Genomic DNA, 19,688 nt, shown 5'->3' with positions numbered 1-19,688 from the left:
AGCCCATATGTTCTTTAGCAGCCTCTCTTTGATCGCATCAAACCTTATTTCATTGCCAGATCTTTTAATGACTTCTCCCATAACTGCATCAATATTTTGGTTTACAAATAATTTCAATGATGCTTTCTCCTCATTTAACGTTTCTTCATCCACCATCCAAGAGTCATCATAGTCTGATTTTAGCATCTTTGAAAACTGCTCATCATATACAAAATGCTCCACGTGCAAGACCTCTGAGGACTGCACTGATTCAACTGTGTCATCAGACAATGCCGATTCGGGAGACGTTTCTTCAATGAAGCATAGTCTTCTTCCATTTTCGAACTTGGCTTTGGATTGAACTATTGAAAAAGTTTCTCTTTTCTTATCAGAATTGAGGGTCTGCAGGGTAGAGACAGGTTCTTCCACAGAGTCTGACATGGGATTTTGTCTTTTGACTGGACACCTGGTTTCTTCTATTGTGCTTAGATCTATGATTTCTATGGGGTCCAAATCTTCTTTGTCAGAGTCCACAGGGCTCAGCGGTTCGAACTTATGAGAAGCACTTGATGGATTTTCTCTCTTTTCAATGCCTGAAACAACTGCTTTCAGTTTAGATGGACAACTTGACTCATCTGCTATGGAGATGATGTCTTGTGACCTTGCTGAGAACATTGAACTTGTATCAGGAGAAGTTTTTTCTCTGAAACTCTTCAAACTCTGCAGAGACTTGCTATGTGCTTGTTGAGAGTCTGTTGCAATTTCTGGTATTTTCTTCTCCGAGGTTTTAAATATCTTTTTGGCTGTGTTGTCTGCCAAGGATATTAACCTTTTGGTAATGGTAGCTTTCTTTGGTTTCATCAAATGTTCTTTAAAACAAGAGATAATCAGTTCATCTACCGTTGCCTGTTCTAAATATATTTCAATCAGCATCTTTGATGGGTTATGGCACTTTTGGCAGATATCTTCATAGATTTTTTTGGAGAGTTTTTTTATTTTTCTTTTTGGAACTCTATCACTCTCTATTTCTATGAATTCGGCCCATATTTTCTTTAGCAGCCTCTTTTTGATTTGATCAAACCTTGATTTATTGTCAGATCTTTTAATGGCTTTAGAAATTGTTGCACCAATATTTAGATTTATAAACAATTTCAACGACGCCCTCTCTTGATCTAAATCTTCCTCATCTGGTTCCACGAGAAAGAGATCATATACCGATTTTGTGGCCTGAGGCATAACAGGTTTCTCAATTTCAGAAGAAGTTTCTTCAATAAAGTTCTCTGGCATAGGATCAATTTTTGCAAATGGACACCTCACCTTATTTGTTTTGGTTAGATCTTGGATTTCTAAGGAGTCCAAGGATTTGTCGTCAGAGTCCACAGGATGTAATGGTTGAACCTTACACACGATCCTGGTAATTCCTGATTTTAGTGTATCCATATTTACAAGCGAAGATCTTGTTTTGTCCGTTTCAAAACAGTGGTTTGCTTTGCATCTGACAGTAGGGTATCTACTAAAACAGTAAAGTGGAAACACTTTGGTATAGACGAGAGCCTTACACACCGAACGTACGTCATAAATTTTTACATCATAAAGGACTAAAGCAGATCCATCGACGGTCGCCCCGCCCACCTGAAACCCCACTCTGCCCACCTCGGCAACGGTTGCTATGCACTCTGCAGCGATCTTAACACCATGAGGTTAAGATGATCAGTGGTCTATTATTTCAGTCTGGATAATTATCCAGATTGGACTGGTAATGCCTGGAGAGATCAGGAGAGGGAGCTCTCTGCGCATGCGTCATTCACGCTAGCGTTGCTGCTGAAGAAGCATCGCGTCTGTAATGTTCTTCCTTAAATCTCCCGTTTCAGAAATGATATGAATATGTTAATGCTATGAACCCGTTGGAAAACGGGTATTAAAATGTGTTGTTGACACAAATGGTGTGTGACTGCTCTTATAAATGTATGTGCTTCAAATATAAGAACGTGATTAACTCACTAATTATTAGTCTATGTTAACCTGCAGGCATATAAACATGTTCTAAATAATATTGACATTTTATTTCTCAGTTTGGAGTGAGCCTTGTGTTTTATTGTGTTATATATCGTCACTATTTGGGTTTACTGCTAAAAACAAAGCACCAAGTGAGAATCGATTAATTTACCTGTTGTGGAAATTGATTTTATTTTATGAGAACAGACACTGAAGTCAAGATGCTCATAACTGCTGTTTTTATTTGTTATAAGGATATTTGCTTAGCTGTGAACGATTCTTGAATGGAAATAAATCCACGTATGAGCTGCTGCAGATGAAGCATCGGTTCTTGAGTGTTCTTTAAATCTTACAGTCATTACAGAGTGGAGTCCAACCTGGTACCAGGGTGTAACATTTGCATATAAAAAGAATTTCTCAGAAAGCCTATGCTTAAACTCTTGACTAATTTATGAGTTCCTCATCTGCTTTTTGAAACGTTTTTAAAAGGTTGAAGATTACGCATAATGTAGTAAAACTTATAGTCTTGTTGTTAAATATCACTAAAGGCAAGGCAGTTTATTTGTGTAGCACATTTCATGTCCAGGACAATTCAAAGTGCCTTACATAAAACAAAGGCATTATAGATATTTAGAAATAGTAAAAGGCATCAACACATAATCACAATAAAATAATAAATTACATTAAAATGATTGAAAGCAAGATAAGTTAAATTTTAAAAAAGCGCCTCTTCAGTTAGTGGTTGTCAACCCTCAGGTTAATTTTTGATATATATATATATATATATATTATAAATATGTTTAGTAAATCTGCATAAACGTTACACAGGACAGAAATCTGTGAGGGTGAGGGTTGGACTCCGCCAAGGCTGCCCTTTGTCACCGATTCTGTTCATAACTTTGTGGACAGAATTTCTAGGCGCAGCAGAGTTGTTGAGGGGATCCGGTTTGGTGGCCTCATGATTGGGTTTCTGCTCTTTGCGGATGATGTGGTTCTGTTGGCTTCATCGGGCCGTGATTTTCAGCTCTCACTGGAGCGATTTGCAGCCGAGTGTGAAGCGGCTGGGATGAGAATCAGCACCGCCAAATCAGAGACCATGGTCCTCAGCTGGAAAAGGATGAGGTGCCTTCTCCGGGTGAGGCAATGAGGTCCTGCCCCAAGTGGAGTTCACGTATCTCGGGGAAGGATGGGGCGAGAGATCAACATGTGGATCGGTGCGGCATCTGCATCGCTCTGTCGTGGTGAAGAAGGAGCTGAGCCAAAAGAAAAAGCTCTCGATTTACCAGTCGATCTACGTTCCTACCCTCACCCATGGTCACGAAATGTGGGTAGTGACCGACAGAACAAGATCACGAATGCAAGCGGCCGAAATGAGTTTTCTCTACAGGGTGGCCGGGATCTCCCTAAGAAATAGGGTGAAGAGATCCGGGAGGGGCTCAGAGTAGAGTCGCTGCTCCTGCGCATCGAGGGAGCCAGATGAGGTGGCTCGGGCATCTGGTCGGGATGCTTTCTGGACGCCTCCCTGGAGAGGTGTTCCGGGCACGTCCCACCGGAAAGCGCCCCGGGGAAGACCCAGGACACGCTGGACGGACTACATCTCGCGGCTGTCGTGGGAATGCCTCGGGGTCCCTCCGGATGAGCTGGTGAATGTGGCTGGGGAGAGGGAAGACTTAGTTTCCCTGCACGGGAAGCTGCCCCCGCGACCCGACTCTGGATAAGCGGCAGATAATGGATAATGGATGAAGGACAGAAATCTATACCTTTACATTGTGAGGTGTCTAAGCATAGCATTTGTATGGTACACACTCAAGTTTTTACCATATAAGGTTCTCTGTCCTACAGACTGGATTGACACAAGAGCATGCATTCCATGCAAATGAGCATCCTATAGGCAAACTCTATGATTGGAAGACACAGGACTGAGGAATTTTCTTTGTTTAAACCCTATATAAGACAGAACGACACATCAGGTCTTTAGGTCTTCGTTCTGGCTTTGGGACCTCCAGATTTTGCTGCAGAAATCTGTTTTGATGTCTGAACTTTTGTAATAAACTTCTTTTTATTATTCAAGTCAGCGTCCAGAGACATTTTTGCCTGAAAGCCAATTTTTCCACATCTCCTGATCAAGATACATCAATTGAAAATACCAGAATACCAGTCCAAAATGTGACACAATGTACAGAAATTAACTGCTTATACAGATAGATTAATTAGCTTAGAAAAATATAACAGCCCATGATCATTATTCAATATATGCAAAAACTATTGTGAAATCTGTTTTAAATCTGGATTGTTTTCACTAACAAAGTAGAAATTTACAGACTCTGCATAATCCTGTTACAGAAAAAACTGTAAACACAGGACACAAACGTCTGTCACACTACAGTCACTTATTAAGAATCTGAGCTTCAATTTAATGCTACTAAACCTTATTTTAACATTGTGTTCAGTTATATTTGACATGTCCATGGTTACATCCATTATTTTAGTGCATCCATTGTATTTTCTATTTCATACTGCATTTTATTAAGCCTTCCCAAATCAAATTTTAATCAATGCAAAACCCAACATTATTATGATTGCTGCAGATGATGACATTAGGAACTTCCATGTTTCTATGTTCCTTCAAATAATGCAAAACCCTAAGATAAAATAAACCACATGACCCTCAGGAACTGACAAACTGAATAATAAAAAATAATACTTAAATGATCAAGAGAAGCCTTATATTCATACAGTTGCTCCTGGAAAAGCAAATTAGTTTAACACAACACAGCAGCCAGACTTTCATTCAGCTTGCTATGATGCTGGACAGCACAAGGTTAAAAAAAACAAAAACAAAAATGTTTTGTGTCTCATCTACAGATGGAGCCACATAATATGCAAGCTGTTTAAATGTTAACCAGATGCATGAATGGCACTAAAACCAAGGTTTTAGATATTTCAGCAGCTTTCATTATTAATGGTGGTTATCCATGCCTGTCTGTAGCCTACACCGCTTGTAGCTCTGCAGATATCAGCCATTATGCTCACTGTCAGCTGTATAACATCTTTTACTTATTTAGGAGGCATGTACCAATTAACTGATGATAGCTATAACTTAATACACAATAAATTGTAGGTAACATAAGTTACTGAGTTTTCTGCTCATCAGTTTATGTAAAATATGCTAAATGTTCTACTCTATGCTGACTTATTTCAAGTTAAAGTTTGTGAATAAGAGAAGCTTGAAGAACTTGTGGTTATGAGCTCATTTCGTACTGCAGACACCAAGAAGGTAAACGGCAGCTTGATCTTGGAGGTCAGCTTTTTATTTGAGTTTTTCTTCTTTCAAAAAGTGTGTAATACCTGTGCCTGACACTGCATGAGCTTGGATAGTTGCTTTTCAAACATAGGAATGGTTTGACTATTTGAAAAGGGAATAAGATAAGGATTTGCATAATATGATGGTATGAGGGACAGAGCAGGATCGCTTAGTGGGACAGCTTTGCAAAGAGATTAAATGCACAGTGCAGACATACTGGAGGTTTCACCATGTCTGTCTGCAAAACGGATCAAATGCTTGTGTTTCTTCTCGTTGTGATGGCAGGAGCAGAGGTGCAGGAAAACATTTCACCGGAGTGTAAGCAGTTCCTGTACATGGGGACGCTGCCACGGGGGCTTGAGGAGCATCCACTTAAGAAGATCTGTCAGTTCTATGCAGGCAAGCCACGATTTGTTACCCTGTACGACGCCTTCAACCACATCCCTGTTTATTCCGCATACACCTTCAAACGCTCCGATGGCTCCAAGAAGGTTGATGTGCCTTGGATGTATGAGCCGCAGGTATGGATGTTAATAATCCCCATGGGATTTTAACAAACTGTAAATTACTTAAAGAAAGAAACAAGTAAAAGTTCATTTTAATGTTTTGTTTCAAAATGATGTCAATATTTATCTTGGCAGCTCCACATGGTGTCTGGCTCCAGAGAAATGCAGCAGTTTCCTTCAAAAGATTTACATAAGGGTTTTGAGGATTCTCAGGCTGTGCTTGACGACTACTCCGACTCTGTGATATTTGAACGTGGTCAGCTGAATCCCGACGAGCACCAGGCCCACCCAGACGATAAAGCAGCCACATACACGCTGACCAATGTAGTCCCTCAAGTGCGAGAGTTCAACATCGGTCCTTGGAAAGACCATGAGCACACCATACGGAAGAGGCTCAACAACTACTGCCGTGGCACAGCCTACGTGGTCACTGGGGTCACTACATCAGGGCACACAATCCGTCGCCATAACATCAACCGCCTCAGAGTCCCTATCTACCTCTGGTCGGCCTACTGCTGCATCGACTTTGACCACAATGCCCCATACTCTGAGCGCTCAAAGTTCCCTGCGTTTGCAGCTCATGGGCTCAATGACAGGGAGAATAATAGGGTGCAAGAGATGACAGTGCAGCAGCTGGAGAACTTCCTGAAAAGGGTAACTTATGTTGGCAGCCACTTCCAGATATTCTATGATAACTGCGTACCTCCTAACAGTGCCGTGCCAATGCCTTGAAAACAGAAAAAGAAATTAGGCTTTGCAAGTTACGGTATCAGTGACCATTAGGTAAAATATTCCCATTTAATTTAATATTGATGTTAAAAAAGTCTTTATGGGGCTGTAAATGTCATTTTTTTTTCTCTCCATTATCACCTTGAGTATTTTTTCATTTAACTATGCTTTATTGTAGTGTACTCTGTAATCGCAGTTAGAAAAAAAAAAAAAAAAACCTAAGTTCAGAACCCCAAAAGCCCATTTTAACCCTGAAAACACATTTGTATTTGTCAAACATTAAAAAAAGTCCTACATATACTCTAGTGTTAATAAACTTCTGTCTTTTAGTAGTGCATTAACAGACTTTGGTTAAACACAAATGACTCATAACCTTCATAGTACTCCTCATTCACTTTATCTCACACTAACTGATCCTGTACTTGGTAACTGAGAATGATACATGCCTCTGTAGACCTTTTGTTCAGCACAGACAGATTAGACCAGAGTTTTACATTTTCTCGATCAGCCTTTTACCCACAAGGCTGATCTGCACTTCACTTCCTTCTTTCATGCATTTAAATCACTATGTGCTTCACAGAAGTTCAGCCAGCCCGCTCCAACCTTAGTTGTTAGTGTCATTTGTTCACATTTGAATTTGTGGCAATGAAATCATGTACACTGTGAAAGAATAATTTAATTTAAATAAAGTGGTGTGTGAAAAGGAAAACAAATCTGGGGGTCTAGTTTTTCTGGTTATGGTGGTATGAGTCAGATATGATACAGTGTTAAAATTAGAGTAATGATCCAAATGTAGGACAGACGTTATGATAACCACTTTTAGTCTGAGAGCAGCTGTATCCTGCCAGCTGGCATATGCCGCTGTGGCAGATGGTCACAGCCTGTTCAGAGTTGTCCAGAGCCTGTTTTCACCAGCAGCATATTGCTAAGAGCCCAAAATATACAAGCCATATTTAATACTGCTGACCAGCAGAGGGAGACAGTCTTACATCAATCTTATTTATGTTATGTGGAAATGTAGGAAAAGCTTTACTACAAACAGCTAAAACACAAACTGCATGTTTAATCTTGACATTTTTTTTTATTTTTCTTCATCTAGAGTATTCTCTTATTCACAGCTGCAAGCTAAAAAGGAAAAAAAAAAACTTTCTGTACAAATTAGCAGCAGGAATGTCTACATCTGTAAACATGCTGAAAGCAAAACGTTTACTTAATTTATTGCAGAGTCACTGCAGCACAGAAATCTTTCCAAGTAAAACCATAACAAAAAGAATGATTAAATGTTGCTCTTTGTACTTCAACAAACTAACTCAAGGTTCATACAAAATCTCCACTCACTCACACAGAACACACTTAAAAACACTTGCAGCCACAGAAAAAAAATGACTGCAACAGTCCAGTTCCTGCCTGAAAGAGCTCTCAGTTGAACCAGGTCGTGTTTAACTGCGTCTGTTTCTTTATGCTGGTGTCCAGCTTTAGGACCTCTCTGATTGCCATGGTAGCATAGGTCGAGGGAGGCAGGGAGAACTCCATCCTCAGAGCCCGGTACTTCCCCTCTGCAAGGAGGAAATCAGCTCATGAGCTCAAGTAATCAAAACAATTCACAAACACTCTTGCATATTTGATCACTTTGTTGTATTAAAGCATTTCTCCCTCAAACCATCTTTATGTGGCCTAAATAATTGGCCTGGTACAACCCAGAATAATTCTGCAGACCTCTGAGCTGCACATTCAGAATTCATGGCATATCAGGTCCTATAGTTTAACTCTACCATAAATCAACTACACTTTACTTCGACTTGTGTTTTAGACAGGATGAAAATGATCTTACCTTTGTTGAAGACAGGGGCAGGTTTGCCCTCCAGTTTTTCAAAGTCAGTATGCACCAGAGAGATCCTAGGATCATCATACTGAATCACCTCCCTGCACACAACAGCCATGAATACCAGTTTCAATACAAGATTGGAAATGTTGTATAACAATAAAAACTTTAGCATTAAACCACCAGCATGAGTCTCAGTATTTGACTGTCAAAGAGACTGACACAACCATAATGCTGCTGCTTAAGAAGTCAAATATAAGAACTGCTGACCAGCTGACATCAGTGGGTCTGATGATGATGCGTCTGTAGGCCCCTGCCAGAGAATAGTCCTTTACTTTGTGTCTCATGTTGTCGATGTCCAGCCCGTCCACAGAGAGCAGCTCTCTGTAACCTTTACCAACTGTCAGAAAGGAAATTTAAAAACGTACATTTCCATATAATTTCCATAATAATTACAGATTTATTCAGTTTTGATAAACTACATTTTTCTTTTCCCTCCAGCTGAGAATTCAGTCATTTAGAAATTTTATTCTCAATGCTTCAGTTTATCTTCAATTTATCTTGTCTGTTGTTGGACCATGGATATTTAGTCCAAAGAAACACAAAGAGAGCATGGAGGGTGGATTGATAACTTTGTAGAATGACATGAAACTACCCTTCTATAGGCCATAAGGTCAACCCTGTTCTCGTTTAATCTTGCTCCACAGTCTAGGGACCCACAATTCCTCCTCAAAAAATAAAAGACCGGTTCGCCTTTAGCTAAATTCCAAAGGTTCAGGCAAAGCGTGAAACGGTGGCTCGGGTTGAAGGGTTCTTTCTACAATGTGGCTGACACCTACAAACATTGCGTGGATATCAAGTTTAAAAACATTCCTGACGACGCTGCCTTCCATCCCATTTGTTATCAGAGGTTTACTGATAAAAATGCGATGGACTCTGTCGAGAGACGGCTCTTACGTGAGAGGGAAGCTGTCAATGAAGACCGCTCAAGAACAAGCGTACAAGTACATCTAAGTCGAGCAGCAGTCCGACAAAGAAACCTCGCTCAAGATCAGGCCTGCCTGTCCCTTGTGCTGGACCTGTCCTTCCTGCCATTTGCATAACTTGCAAGAAAACGGAGAAATTTATCACGCAGGCAGGCAAATGCCAACGAGTCAACTTGTCACTGGCAGAAACATTGACAGCAGGCTGGTAAATATTTGTACAAACCTCCTACACACAGATTTACACATATGCAGTGATCAAATAACTGATGTAGAAAAGATATGGCAAACAATTGGCTCACTCAATATTCAGACACTCACTAAGGCATCCTTTGTTTTTTATTTCAAGGTCAGTTGCTGAAGGCTGCAGAGTTGAAGGAAGACCACAGTATTCTTATGCACATTAAAGACAAAGACTGGCTCTGGAGGTGCGATACCACAAGTGCTGTTACTAACAGTACACCAGGTTTTTAAATGTGCCTGCCAGAGAGGAAACTGACCAGTGAGTTATTTTATTGTATTTTCAAATATAATTTCTAAAAGTATTTGTTTATTATGCCAGTAATAAACATTACTCTTACTTATTATCTGTGAACAAAATCGCAGTACATCTTCTGACACAGTAACTTCATTTTTATTTTCTTCTCATGGTTCATATGTTTTCAACATTGAACCGACATTTGATGTCTGCTACAAAATATTCTGTGAGAGAATCATCCGCCAAAGAATACTTTACAACCAAGAAGTGCTGAGAATGACCCAGCTGGGAAGGACCTTTATTGAGATGGTGAAAACACATGAAGGTCTTGATGCCTCAAACTACAGGTAACTGCTAGCGTAACATGAAATGTGTGTGACCGGGCTGAAATAAGAAACTGGTTTTGGGGAGTTTTTGTTGGTCTTCAAAAAACCTCTTTGCTGTGGTCTGCACTGTCAGGCTCATGTATCATCTGCTGGTTGGCATCAGGGAGAACTGTGTCATTGATCATGATGATGTGTGCCTGTTTTCAGTGTTGAATATACTGCATGACTTTATGGCCTGTAATATGTTGTGTCACCTCCACAAGAGCAGAGCTGACCCGTGATTTCCCTCAGTTGGTGTTTCATGCTCCCACCAAGCGCAACATCTGTAAGTTAGTTTTTGCTGAGACTTTGTCAACAGATAAAATCATGGGAATGCTACCTTATCTATCAGATATTGAAACCACACAGTCCAGTGAGGTAAGCCAGACAGACAGCAAGACGGAAAAAACATCAAGATCAACAGAGGGAAGGAAAACACCAGAGGACACAAGGACACTGTATACAGCCGCATTGTTCTTAAAAAGACTGCTAAGTAACTTTCCCGGTATGATATGCCCATGGCCCCCACTTCAGAAGATTTAAATATCACTGAAGCTCAAAGTGTTGTTCCCCCTGAACTATATAATCTAGTTAGCTGGATTGTAGGGGCCACTGACATGCCCACTCTGGATCATTATGTTGACGTTGCAGGTGATTTGTATTTAAAAGTACTGTCTATTTGTCAAGACATTGTGTACCTTGCCTCCAGGGGTTGTAAGCAGACACCAAAGTCTTTGTGCTTAGGGGTTAGGGTTAGACTGTTAGACATTTAACATCACACACGGTGTCACTGCTTAATAAACTGGGACATTGTTCGTCATGGGACACAGTTGTGTGTCTAGATGCTAGTCTTGCCCAACTTACATTGGTGAAGGGTAGAGACAAAATCCCAAAAGGATTCAGAAAGAGTGCACCCACAACACTTGTGTGGGATAACATAGACTTTGGTGAAAAGACTCTGTCAGGCCGTGGAACTACTCATTATACAAATGGAATAATGCTCCAGAGTTTTTCCACTGAGCCTGAGTCCACAACCATTAGACAACCACTGAAAAGGGAGTTTCATCATTCAAAGCACCCCCTCAAATCCGTGTGGAACCATACCATCAGTCCAACAGACAAGGACCGCAGAACATACAAGAACATACAAAATTGACATCCTGTCTGCTGCACAGGCTGAACTATGTTTTTCTGAAGTCCACAGATTCAGAAACATGCACAATCCCAAGCTGGACAGGCTTCCATACATTGATTCATGGTGAAAAAATTCTTCAAAAGTCAGATCTGCATTATCTTCCAGTTATTAAAGCTTCACCAACACAGATGTCAACAGTCAACACAACCCTGACACAAAGTGTCCAGATTGCCAACCAACTAGAACTGGACTGTGTAGTGTTAGTGTTAGACCAGCAAATCCGCTGGAAGAATGATGACTTTACACGCCGTGTAGTGGTTAGACTTTCACACATGCATGTCCTACATGGGTATTTTAGGGAAGAGGTTCTTTCTGCTTTATGTATATTGGATTTAAGTCCAGTATGTCTTGTAATATCTTAACTATTTTATGTTCAGCACTTTTGTTTAGTGAGGTTCTTTTAAACAAAGTTGGCTTGGCAAACTGTTAAATTAACTTGAATTAAATAAGTGTTTTTTGTGTTAATAAACTTGAAAACAATTACATCAACATAATGTTTTCATTATTATTTACATATTCATTACCACCCTTTTCCAGACTACTAAAGGAAATCAGCAGTCATTTAACAAATACTGACCAGAGGTTCTGTTCTCCAAAGAAAAGCACAGGAAACTTAGCAAGTACAAAATGTAATCAAATGTAGTTTAAGACACTTTCACTTTACAATCTATTTGCCTCGTCGATCTTCATGAAAAGGTCTATCTATATAATCTGGTTTTAGTTCCTGTCTGTCGCTGATTTTTGGGACATTTTCTTCTCTTATTTGGCTGTAGAAATGTTGCATTTAATTTTAAATAGGTCGTCGACTGTCTTTCTGTCTCAGCAAGCAAGTAAGGTCACGCATCCGTTGATCGTGACATTTCATAAAGATACTGGCATGTCCACAGTGGTGTTTGAAGGACGGAGATTTAACGTTTGTGGACCCTGACCACTGCTGGTTGGGACGTTGCGGGACGACAGAATGTTGCTCCATTCTCGTTTCTCCTGGACTGACGGAGCCCAATAAGCCTGCAAGCTGCTTTCACAACGATGCGCCGTCACAGACGTGATCTGGCGTGTCTGCAGCCCGGCGAGTTTCTGTTACCAGTTACCAACTAGAGTTAAATCAACAATTTACAACAATAAGGCTATTTGACCGGAACTTCTTTTATAGGTGTCCATATGGACACCCTACAGCCAAATAAGAATCGAGTATTCACCCAGACCATTCATGTTTTAATCACACAAAACAACTAAATGATGTCCCAAATACAAAAAGGACTTAATCTTCCAAGGTTGCGCCCTCCTCTGGCATATGAAGGTCACAGAAAGAAGTACAATGAAGGGGCTTGATCTTCAGCCTACATGATGGTTATTGCATTGATTATTTAATATCAAAATGGAACAGATCTGGAAAGTTACTATATATAGTATATTTTATGTGTTAAAAAAAAATAATGACACGTTTATTGTTATCAATAAGCGATATTACTAAAATGTTTCCAAACCAATGCAAAAAAAAACTGGCCCGTTATAGCCTACATGGTGTATGTACGTCACTTGAGGTGCAGATTAATCTGTGCAAACTTACACATATTTTTCTTGTATTAGGAGTTACCACTAATGTGAAAAGTCTGCAACCAGCCCACAGTGGCAAACCGCTGAGACCGTTGAGGAAATGGTAACTACCGCTACAGAAACGGCAAGTGCCATTGCAGGAACAGTAACTGCCGTTGTAGCGAAAGTGGCTGGTATGGTTCTTAGCGTTTCTCCATTTCTTTCTCTCTCTCTCCGCCGCCACCCTCCCCTCGCCCTCCCTCTGCTTGTAGCCGTTGAGAACAACTGCACAAAACTGACGTTACTCCATCTGCGATCGACTAGTTTTGCCTCAAGTCAGGTCCCGGATGTGTGGCACAAAAGTTTGAATTTCAGATCTGAATTTGAATTTCAGATCTGAATTTTTCAAATACAAAAGTTTCAACTTTACCACAATACACATTAAAAAAACAAAGATTCAATATCAAGTATGGTCATTTGGATTCAGTTTTTTTAAGCAATTATTCAAACAGGCATATTCAGATTCAAATTGAATGAATCAAATTCAAATATAAAGAATACAGATTTGCTCCCCAGTGGCACAAAGCTTATCCCAGAGAGGCAGCCATCTTTTCTTTCTGTTTACAAAAAGCTGGCCTCTGATTGGTGTAGAGCGATCACGTGACGACTGCAGCACTACTTTCGAGGTAAAATGTTATTACGCTGAGAAGTAGCTAGTGCCAATTTACGGCGGTGATCACGGGACTTGTGCGGGATAATCAGCTCCGAACTTTCGGAGTTAAGCTAAAGGCGAACCGGTCTTTTTTTCGCGGAAGAATTGCTTGGTCCCCAGACTGTGGAGCAGAAATCTGTTTCTGAACGTCACCTTGAGACTTACTATTCCTAACAGCTCATTCAGTGACACATTTTCTAAGAAATCCAAAACAAGGTGCCGGGATTCAGTTTAGTTGGCAGTGACTTTAGAAACCCAACTATTTTATTTAAGGCTAAAAAAATATAGATTTTTCCATAAATGTTCCCTTTAAAACATTTATGTAGTGTAATAAAAAAAAATACATGTCTTACCGTGGTGAGTGGGGTAGATGACATCAAACCCAGGAAGTGGCATCACAATGTCATGGATGGAGCGACTCTCAGCCTCCTCTGCAGACAGCACATGTGCTGTGGCTTCAGGGACAAGGGAGACACAAACTTCAGGAGGCAGAAATGCTATTCAAGCATTATTTGAGGGACTGTGAACTTCTTTTTTTGAGAAACTCTAAAAATATCTAGTTAATTTACTTTGAATTTTCTTCCTTAAAGTTGCTCTAGGTTACCAAGTAATCAGGTGACTTGTTAAGACAGTGTCTCAGGTTCTGGTCCATCAGAGGACTTGGTGGGTAAAGCTAGTTGAGTCAACTACATGAGATTTGAGAACTTCAGAGGTAAGTGACTCCAGCATAACGTGTGTTGTAGTGGGCCTCACTGGTTCTGAAAAGATGCAGCTTATTTCATGAAAGATCTTCAACTCGTTTTTAAAAGTACTGAATTAAGAAAAAATGGGCTTGTTTTTATTTTTTAATGGACAGATAACAATAGATTGTAGTGAACTGAGTTGTTAACAATTGAATGGTACCTGAACTAATTCATGATTCACATCTGTAACAGTGAAGGTGTCAATTACATGTGCAAGGGTTTAGTGATGAAGGTGGAGGGTGAAGAACATGATTGGGCCCATATGTTCACTTTGAACAGGTCATATTTTCACCTGACTTTGATCCCAGTGCAAGTCTAATCATATAGAAATATAATTCACCCAGCGTGGTTGTGTTTTGTTGCATTCTTTATCTAAACACATGTCAGGACAAATATTGCATATTGCCAGCTGTTTTTAAAGAAGCAACTACTGAGGATTGTTTTTATCTTTTAAATCTTTTTTCCCCCCTATTTCTTGTTTGGTCAGTTAAACCAAAGTGTTTTCAAAAGGTAAAACAGCAAATAAGCACATTTCTTTCCAATAATCAGTGTTTGACAGGTAAAGATAAAGGTGAATAAATTACTTCCTCTGAGCACCAGATCCCCCTCCACAGCCTTGAGGCCAAATGCTTCGATTCTGCGGCTCACCATGGTGTTCCACACCATGCTCTGGTAGCTGTGGATGTACATCAGCCGGTTGTTACGGGGGATCTGGGGGGAAAAAAAAGAAAAAGACAAATTACTAGTTAAACATTTACATAACTTGAATAGTCAAAGTTTCACACTTTTATTTTGAGTGTATTATAATTGGCTACTCATGAGTGCAACTTATTTTCTCACACTTTTTTCCAACTCAATATTAATAATGGAGAACCAACCAGTCCAAAGGCTGTGACGATGTTTTTCTTGCCGTACATGGACAGGCCTCGAAGCAGCTGTCCTTCCACACAGCGCTTGTTGGGCAACTTTTTCAGTGCTGCCTCTGGGTCCTGAGTCTTTGCCCACTCCTCCCTGCAGCGGACCAGAAATTCTTTCTCCGCTTTCAAAAACAACAGAGGTTGGAAAATTTAAAATGCCTACAATTTACTTCACATAAAGAGCGGAAAATGAGGAAAAAAAAAAAATTACCTCCAGGACGAGGTTTCAGAATTAAATCTACCACCTCATTCCAGTCATTTTTCAGAATAGCCCTGAATCAGACAAAAGGAAAACAAAACTTGACTTTACTGCCACATGGTGCCTGGAATAATTACCACCATCCTGTTACAAGATAAGTTTTTTTACCTGCCAACTTGGTGTGTGGGCACAGCCGTGGTGCCAAAGCGCTGCATGCCGTAGTAGTTGATGAAGCCTGTCTGTTTGAGGGAAGTCATGGCCTGATGGACCTGCTCATCTGTTCCTGAAATGTTCCTGACAAGCAAATCCAATGATTAATAAAAGTATATGCTACTGTCATTATGAAACAGAAATACATAACAGTTTTTTTAATTACCTTAAATTTCCACCACAACATTAAAAAGGAAACACCGTATAGAAAAAGGATTATTTTGAAATTATATCCAAATCCATGTGAGAACTGACAGGTAATCTTAGATAATAAATGACAGAGCCCAAAAGAGGACATACATGTATTATCTACTTGTGTATTGTAATCTATTATATGCAGTTTGTTTAAATCCATGTAATGTGAAGCTGACACAGTCTGAGCAGTTCTGAGGGGTAAAAAACGATCACCTTTAAAAACAAACAAACAAAACTAACAGAATCCAAACAATGTAGTGGAAGATGATGCAGACTGCATCTTAACATCTGCTGACCTGATAACCACAGTGAAATGGTTTCCTTGCAGCTCTCCCAGCTTCAGTGGGTGGTTTTTGTAGCAAAAGTTTCCAAGTTTTAGGTTCATGAGACACTTGTTGAGGTGAGCCAACCTCTCTGCTGTGATCCTGCGTAAACAGCGTAAAAGTGACTTCAATCAGTGATTTTTCTTTTTTTTTTTTTTTTGCAAGAATCTGACTAAAAACACGTGAATGACTGGATGCTGTCCATACACCATGCTTGCAGTCATATACATATGTAGTTTCTCACATGTCAGAATAGGACCTACAAAAAAATTGAGAATGCACCGAAACTCATTACTGTAAATTTCTAACAGCATTGTGTACTCACTTGAGGACTGCTATCTCCTGCACAGTGATGGCCCTCTTGTCCTTGGTTCCCATGTAGGAAAACATGTTGGGTCTAAGTCTAGAAAAACCACCACCATTATACAAACAACAGATCTCAACAATGACACTTAGACATACCGTTAGCATGTTCATCTGTCACTTTTGTCATCAAATGATGGCTACTTACAATAAACAGAAAATTAATAACACACAGGCCACATCCACACCTGAGAAACTTTGAAAGCACATTGATGGCATCCATGGTGTCTTTGTTCTCTTTGTACAGGGTGAAGTGGCAGAAACTGCCACGGTGTTTGGGCCAGAAGTGTTTCCTTGGAGCTTTTGTGAAAACAGAAAAAAGAATGTAATGAGAGAGTGGAAGAAAATGATTCAAATTAATAAAAACACTTTAATAATTCACCAGTTTTCCAGCCATACCCTTACAGGTTAATTTCCATCTTATGTTCCTACTGAGTCCCAAATTCATTTTAATATTTGAAGTCCTCTTTTAATCTGAATTTTAATTACACTTGCAGATGCTTTCACTATACTACCACAATACAAACGTAGTTATGTGGCGTCACTGATATGACAGCTTTAAACCAAATATTATGACTACCATCTCAATCCATATGGGTTTAAACAGTTTCCCTGTGCTGTATGGAGGACTGGTTCTTACCTGCAGCTGTTCTGACTTCTATCCACAAGAGAAGAGCAAAAGGAGGATAGAATAATGTTACTGAGAAAGAGATTCTTACAGGCTGAGGGACCAGTAGTCAGGGGTGAGATCTCATGCATGTGTCCAAGAAGGAAGTGGTCTTGTTTTTATTGTTTTGTTTTTTTTTTAAGGTTCTGCTGATTTGTTGTCCTTTGTTTTTATCAAAAATGACTTTATAGCATTGCACTGAATTCAAATGGTAATTTCATAATCAAAAACTTGCAGGTTAAATAAACAAGTCAAAGTCTAAAAAGAATCATGCAGGTGTGTAGACATGCAGGTGCATGAAGGGTCCATGCATCATAACTTTGTTGCACTGCATGCAATGAAGCAGTTTAGATAGAAAAGGCAGTTAAAAGTTCATTCAATAAGCTTTAGCTTACAATTTCTCCCTGACATATTAAGCATTATATCTGTTTATGTTTTCTCTCCACATACCTGCTAAAGCCTTCTTCCCAGCAGCATGGTAAGCCACTATAAACTTGTGCCCATCTTTTTCTTCTGTTTTTGTTTCCAGACCAGGAAACTGAGTCTTGATGGCCTTGTGGACAAGCGTCCGTTTCTCTTTTGTGTCATCCATCACCTAAACATGTTAAGCAGAATCACTACAGACAACTCTCCACTGGCGATTAATGAATATTTATGTTTTCTAGCTGCTTAACTTCTTTAAAACACACCTCAATGGAGACATTTCCCTCTTTATTCTTGAAGAGCTGCAGCTCACCAAGCTGCTTTTTCTGCTCCTCAGTTAGCACATTACATTCTTTTGGCTGCTGCTCAGGCTGTGAGACCTCCTGAAACAGAAGACAACAGAACACAACTGTCTTACATGACATGTAGAAAATCTTTTATAACAACTTTTATAACAACATCTCACCTCAGTGTCGGCTGGAATAGAGAGGTCGTCTAAATGCACCACCTTGCCTTGTTTGTTGATTTCATGTACAACAAAATCAGAATATCTACATGGAAATGACAACAAATCATGTGTTAAACAAACTAAACTGAGTCTCTTTGAAGCAAATCATGTAAATCATTTACAGACTAAGCGAACCTTTCCTTCAGGATTCCTGAGAAGCCTTCATGGTCGCTGACGTACTTCAGGATGCCCACATCCATCTCAGTTAGGCCGTGTTTCATCATGTCAGCAAAGGTCTCACCATCCTCCTCTCTGTCACTTGCTCCCCCTTCGAGCTCCTCCTCATCTTGATTGGGTGCACCCCCATTTTTATGATCAATCTCAACTTTTGGCTTTTTTGAAGGTGCGTCTTCCTCCTCATCCTCCGAACAGCTTCTCTTCTCTCCAACCTTTGTTGAGAGAAGTGCAGGGTCTGATTCTGCCATTGAAGTGAAGCTGGGATGAGAGAGACATAAAGTAAAGGCTTCTAGTCAAAAACTATTACTGGCTCATGCTGCAAAAACATTTTAAAGAGTCTGGATGAGTGGAAATCGAATGTCACGCAGACTCCTACAGATTTCAGTGCGGTTCTAAAGAAAAAAAAGGTGTGCAGAGACTTTTACCCACAGAGGGAGGAAGATTGAAGTGTTCTGTCTGCGAGGACATTCTTATTTTGGCTGGTGTTATTTGATGCCTCAATGTAAGCGTGTGAGAATAACTGTTTCAGCGAGCAGAAACAGTCCATTAGTCAAAGTCTTTCTTTCTGTCTTACAAATAATTTGCATGTAGACATCCGAGCTCAGAGTGTTATATCACATAAGCAGTGATGTAAAGTTGTTACAAAAATAAAAAAAAGGATTACATGGACGACCATGCACCATCAGAAACATCATTACTATACCTTACAAGTACAGCTACAGCGTTTGCATAGTGATGAGAGAAAGCACACTGACAATAATGTGTCGGCAGACTTACTGTTTATAGGGCTGAGAAACGAAAGGTAGAAATAGGAAACTTCTGGGGATTTGGGAAACCTCTCTTATCTTCCACTGGTCAAGCACTTGTACAGATTTCTTAACGCACACACTGAAACCCAAAAACAAACACATGACCATTACTCAAAACTTAGAAAGCAGCTAGCATAACAAGCTAGCGAATGTCGCCAGCTAAAATGAAGATTTTAAGCAGGGAATTGGAAAGAAATCAGCGATTAATCCAAAACAGCAAACGGCATTTCTTCTATCAAAAACTACAACTTAACTTACCTGCTTCTGGTGGTTGTCAGAAGACGCCTGACAACATGGAACGCCAGCTTTCCCCACACGTGTGAATGATGCGTGATTCCGGAAACACAACCTTCCCCCAAAGCCCTCCCCCGCGTAAACGATTGGGGAGGATCCCGTCAATAACAAATTGATGCGTTCACTGATGTCCGTAAATTTTGTTTTGAGTTATTTTAACAAACAAAAAAAAAATATTGGTTATAAAAAGAGGATGTATGCCGAATTAGCACAATTAAGAAATCCAACAGTAAACAAAACAAACAAACAAACAAAC

General features: G+C 39.9%; 2 protein-coding genes across 3 annotated transcripts; one reads left to right on the top strand and one right to left on the bottom strand.

Moving 5' to 3' along the window:
• Positions 1 to 5,464: 5,464 nt before the first annotated feature.
• Positions 5,465 to 6,820, top strand: LOC121647870 (endonuclease domain-containing 1 protein-like). The gene is made up of 2 exons (XM_041997633.1): positions 5,465 to 5,799; positions 5,920 to 6,820. Exons 1-2 carry the CDS (start codon positions 5,509 to 5,511, stop codon positions 6,514 to 6,516), a joined length of 888 nt encoding a protein of 295 aa, XP_041853567.1. The 5' UTR covers positions 5,465 to 5,508; the 3' UTR covers positions 6,517 to 6,820.
• Positions 6,821 to 7,452: 632 nt separating this feature from the next.
• Positions 7,453 to 19,518, bottom strand: pus7 (pseudouridine synthase 7). 2 transcript variants are annotated; one of them, XM_041997632.1, is made up of 18 exons: positions 19,397 to 19,518; positions 19,107 to 19,217; positions 18,288 to 18,587; positions 18,111 to 18,195; positions 17,911 to 18,027; positions 17,672 to 17,816; positions 17,195 to 17,212; positions 16,743 to 16,854; positions 16,517 to 16,594; positions 16,165 to 16,293; positions 15,632 to 15,757; positions 15,476 to 15,537; positions 15,226 to 15,386; positions 14,932 to 15,058; positions 13,958 to 14,059; positions 8,606 to 8,735; positions 8,345 to 8,436; positions 7,453 to 8,069 (listed from the first exon to the last, which is right to left on the bottom strand). In XM_041997632.1, exons 3-18 carry the CDS (start codon positions 18,575 to 18,577, stop codon positions 7,933 to 7,935), a joined length of 1,911 nt encoding a protein of 636 aa, XP_041853566.1. In that variant the 5' UTR covers positions 18,578 to 18,587; positions 19,107 to 19,217; positions 19,397 to 19,518; the 3' UTR covers positions 7,453 to 7,932. The 2 variants fall into 2 exon arrangements, with proteins under 2 accessions (XP_041853566.1, XP_041853565.1); XM_041997631.1 differs by lacking the exon at positions 17,195 to 17,212 and having other exon boundaries at positions 19,397 to 19,511.
• Between the last annotated feature and the right edge of the window lie 170 nt (positions 19,519 to 19,688).

The sequence above is a fragment of the Melanotaenia boesemani genome, chromosome 10 (genome assembly GCF_017639745.1).
Source record: "Melanotaenia boesemani isolate fMelBoe1 chromosome 10, fMelBoe1.pri, whole genome shotgun sequence".
NCBI lineage: Eukaryota > Metazoa > Chordata > Actinopteri > Atheriniformes > Melanotaeniidae > Melanotaenia > Melanotaenia boesemani.
The sequence above is the reverse complement of the archived record's forward strand: the minus strand, read 5'-3'. Positions and strand labels throughout refer to the sequence as shown.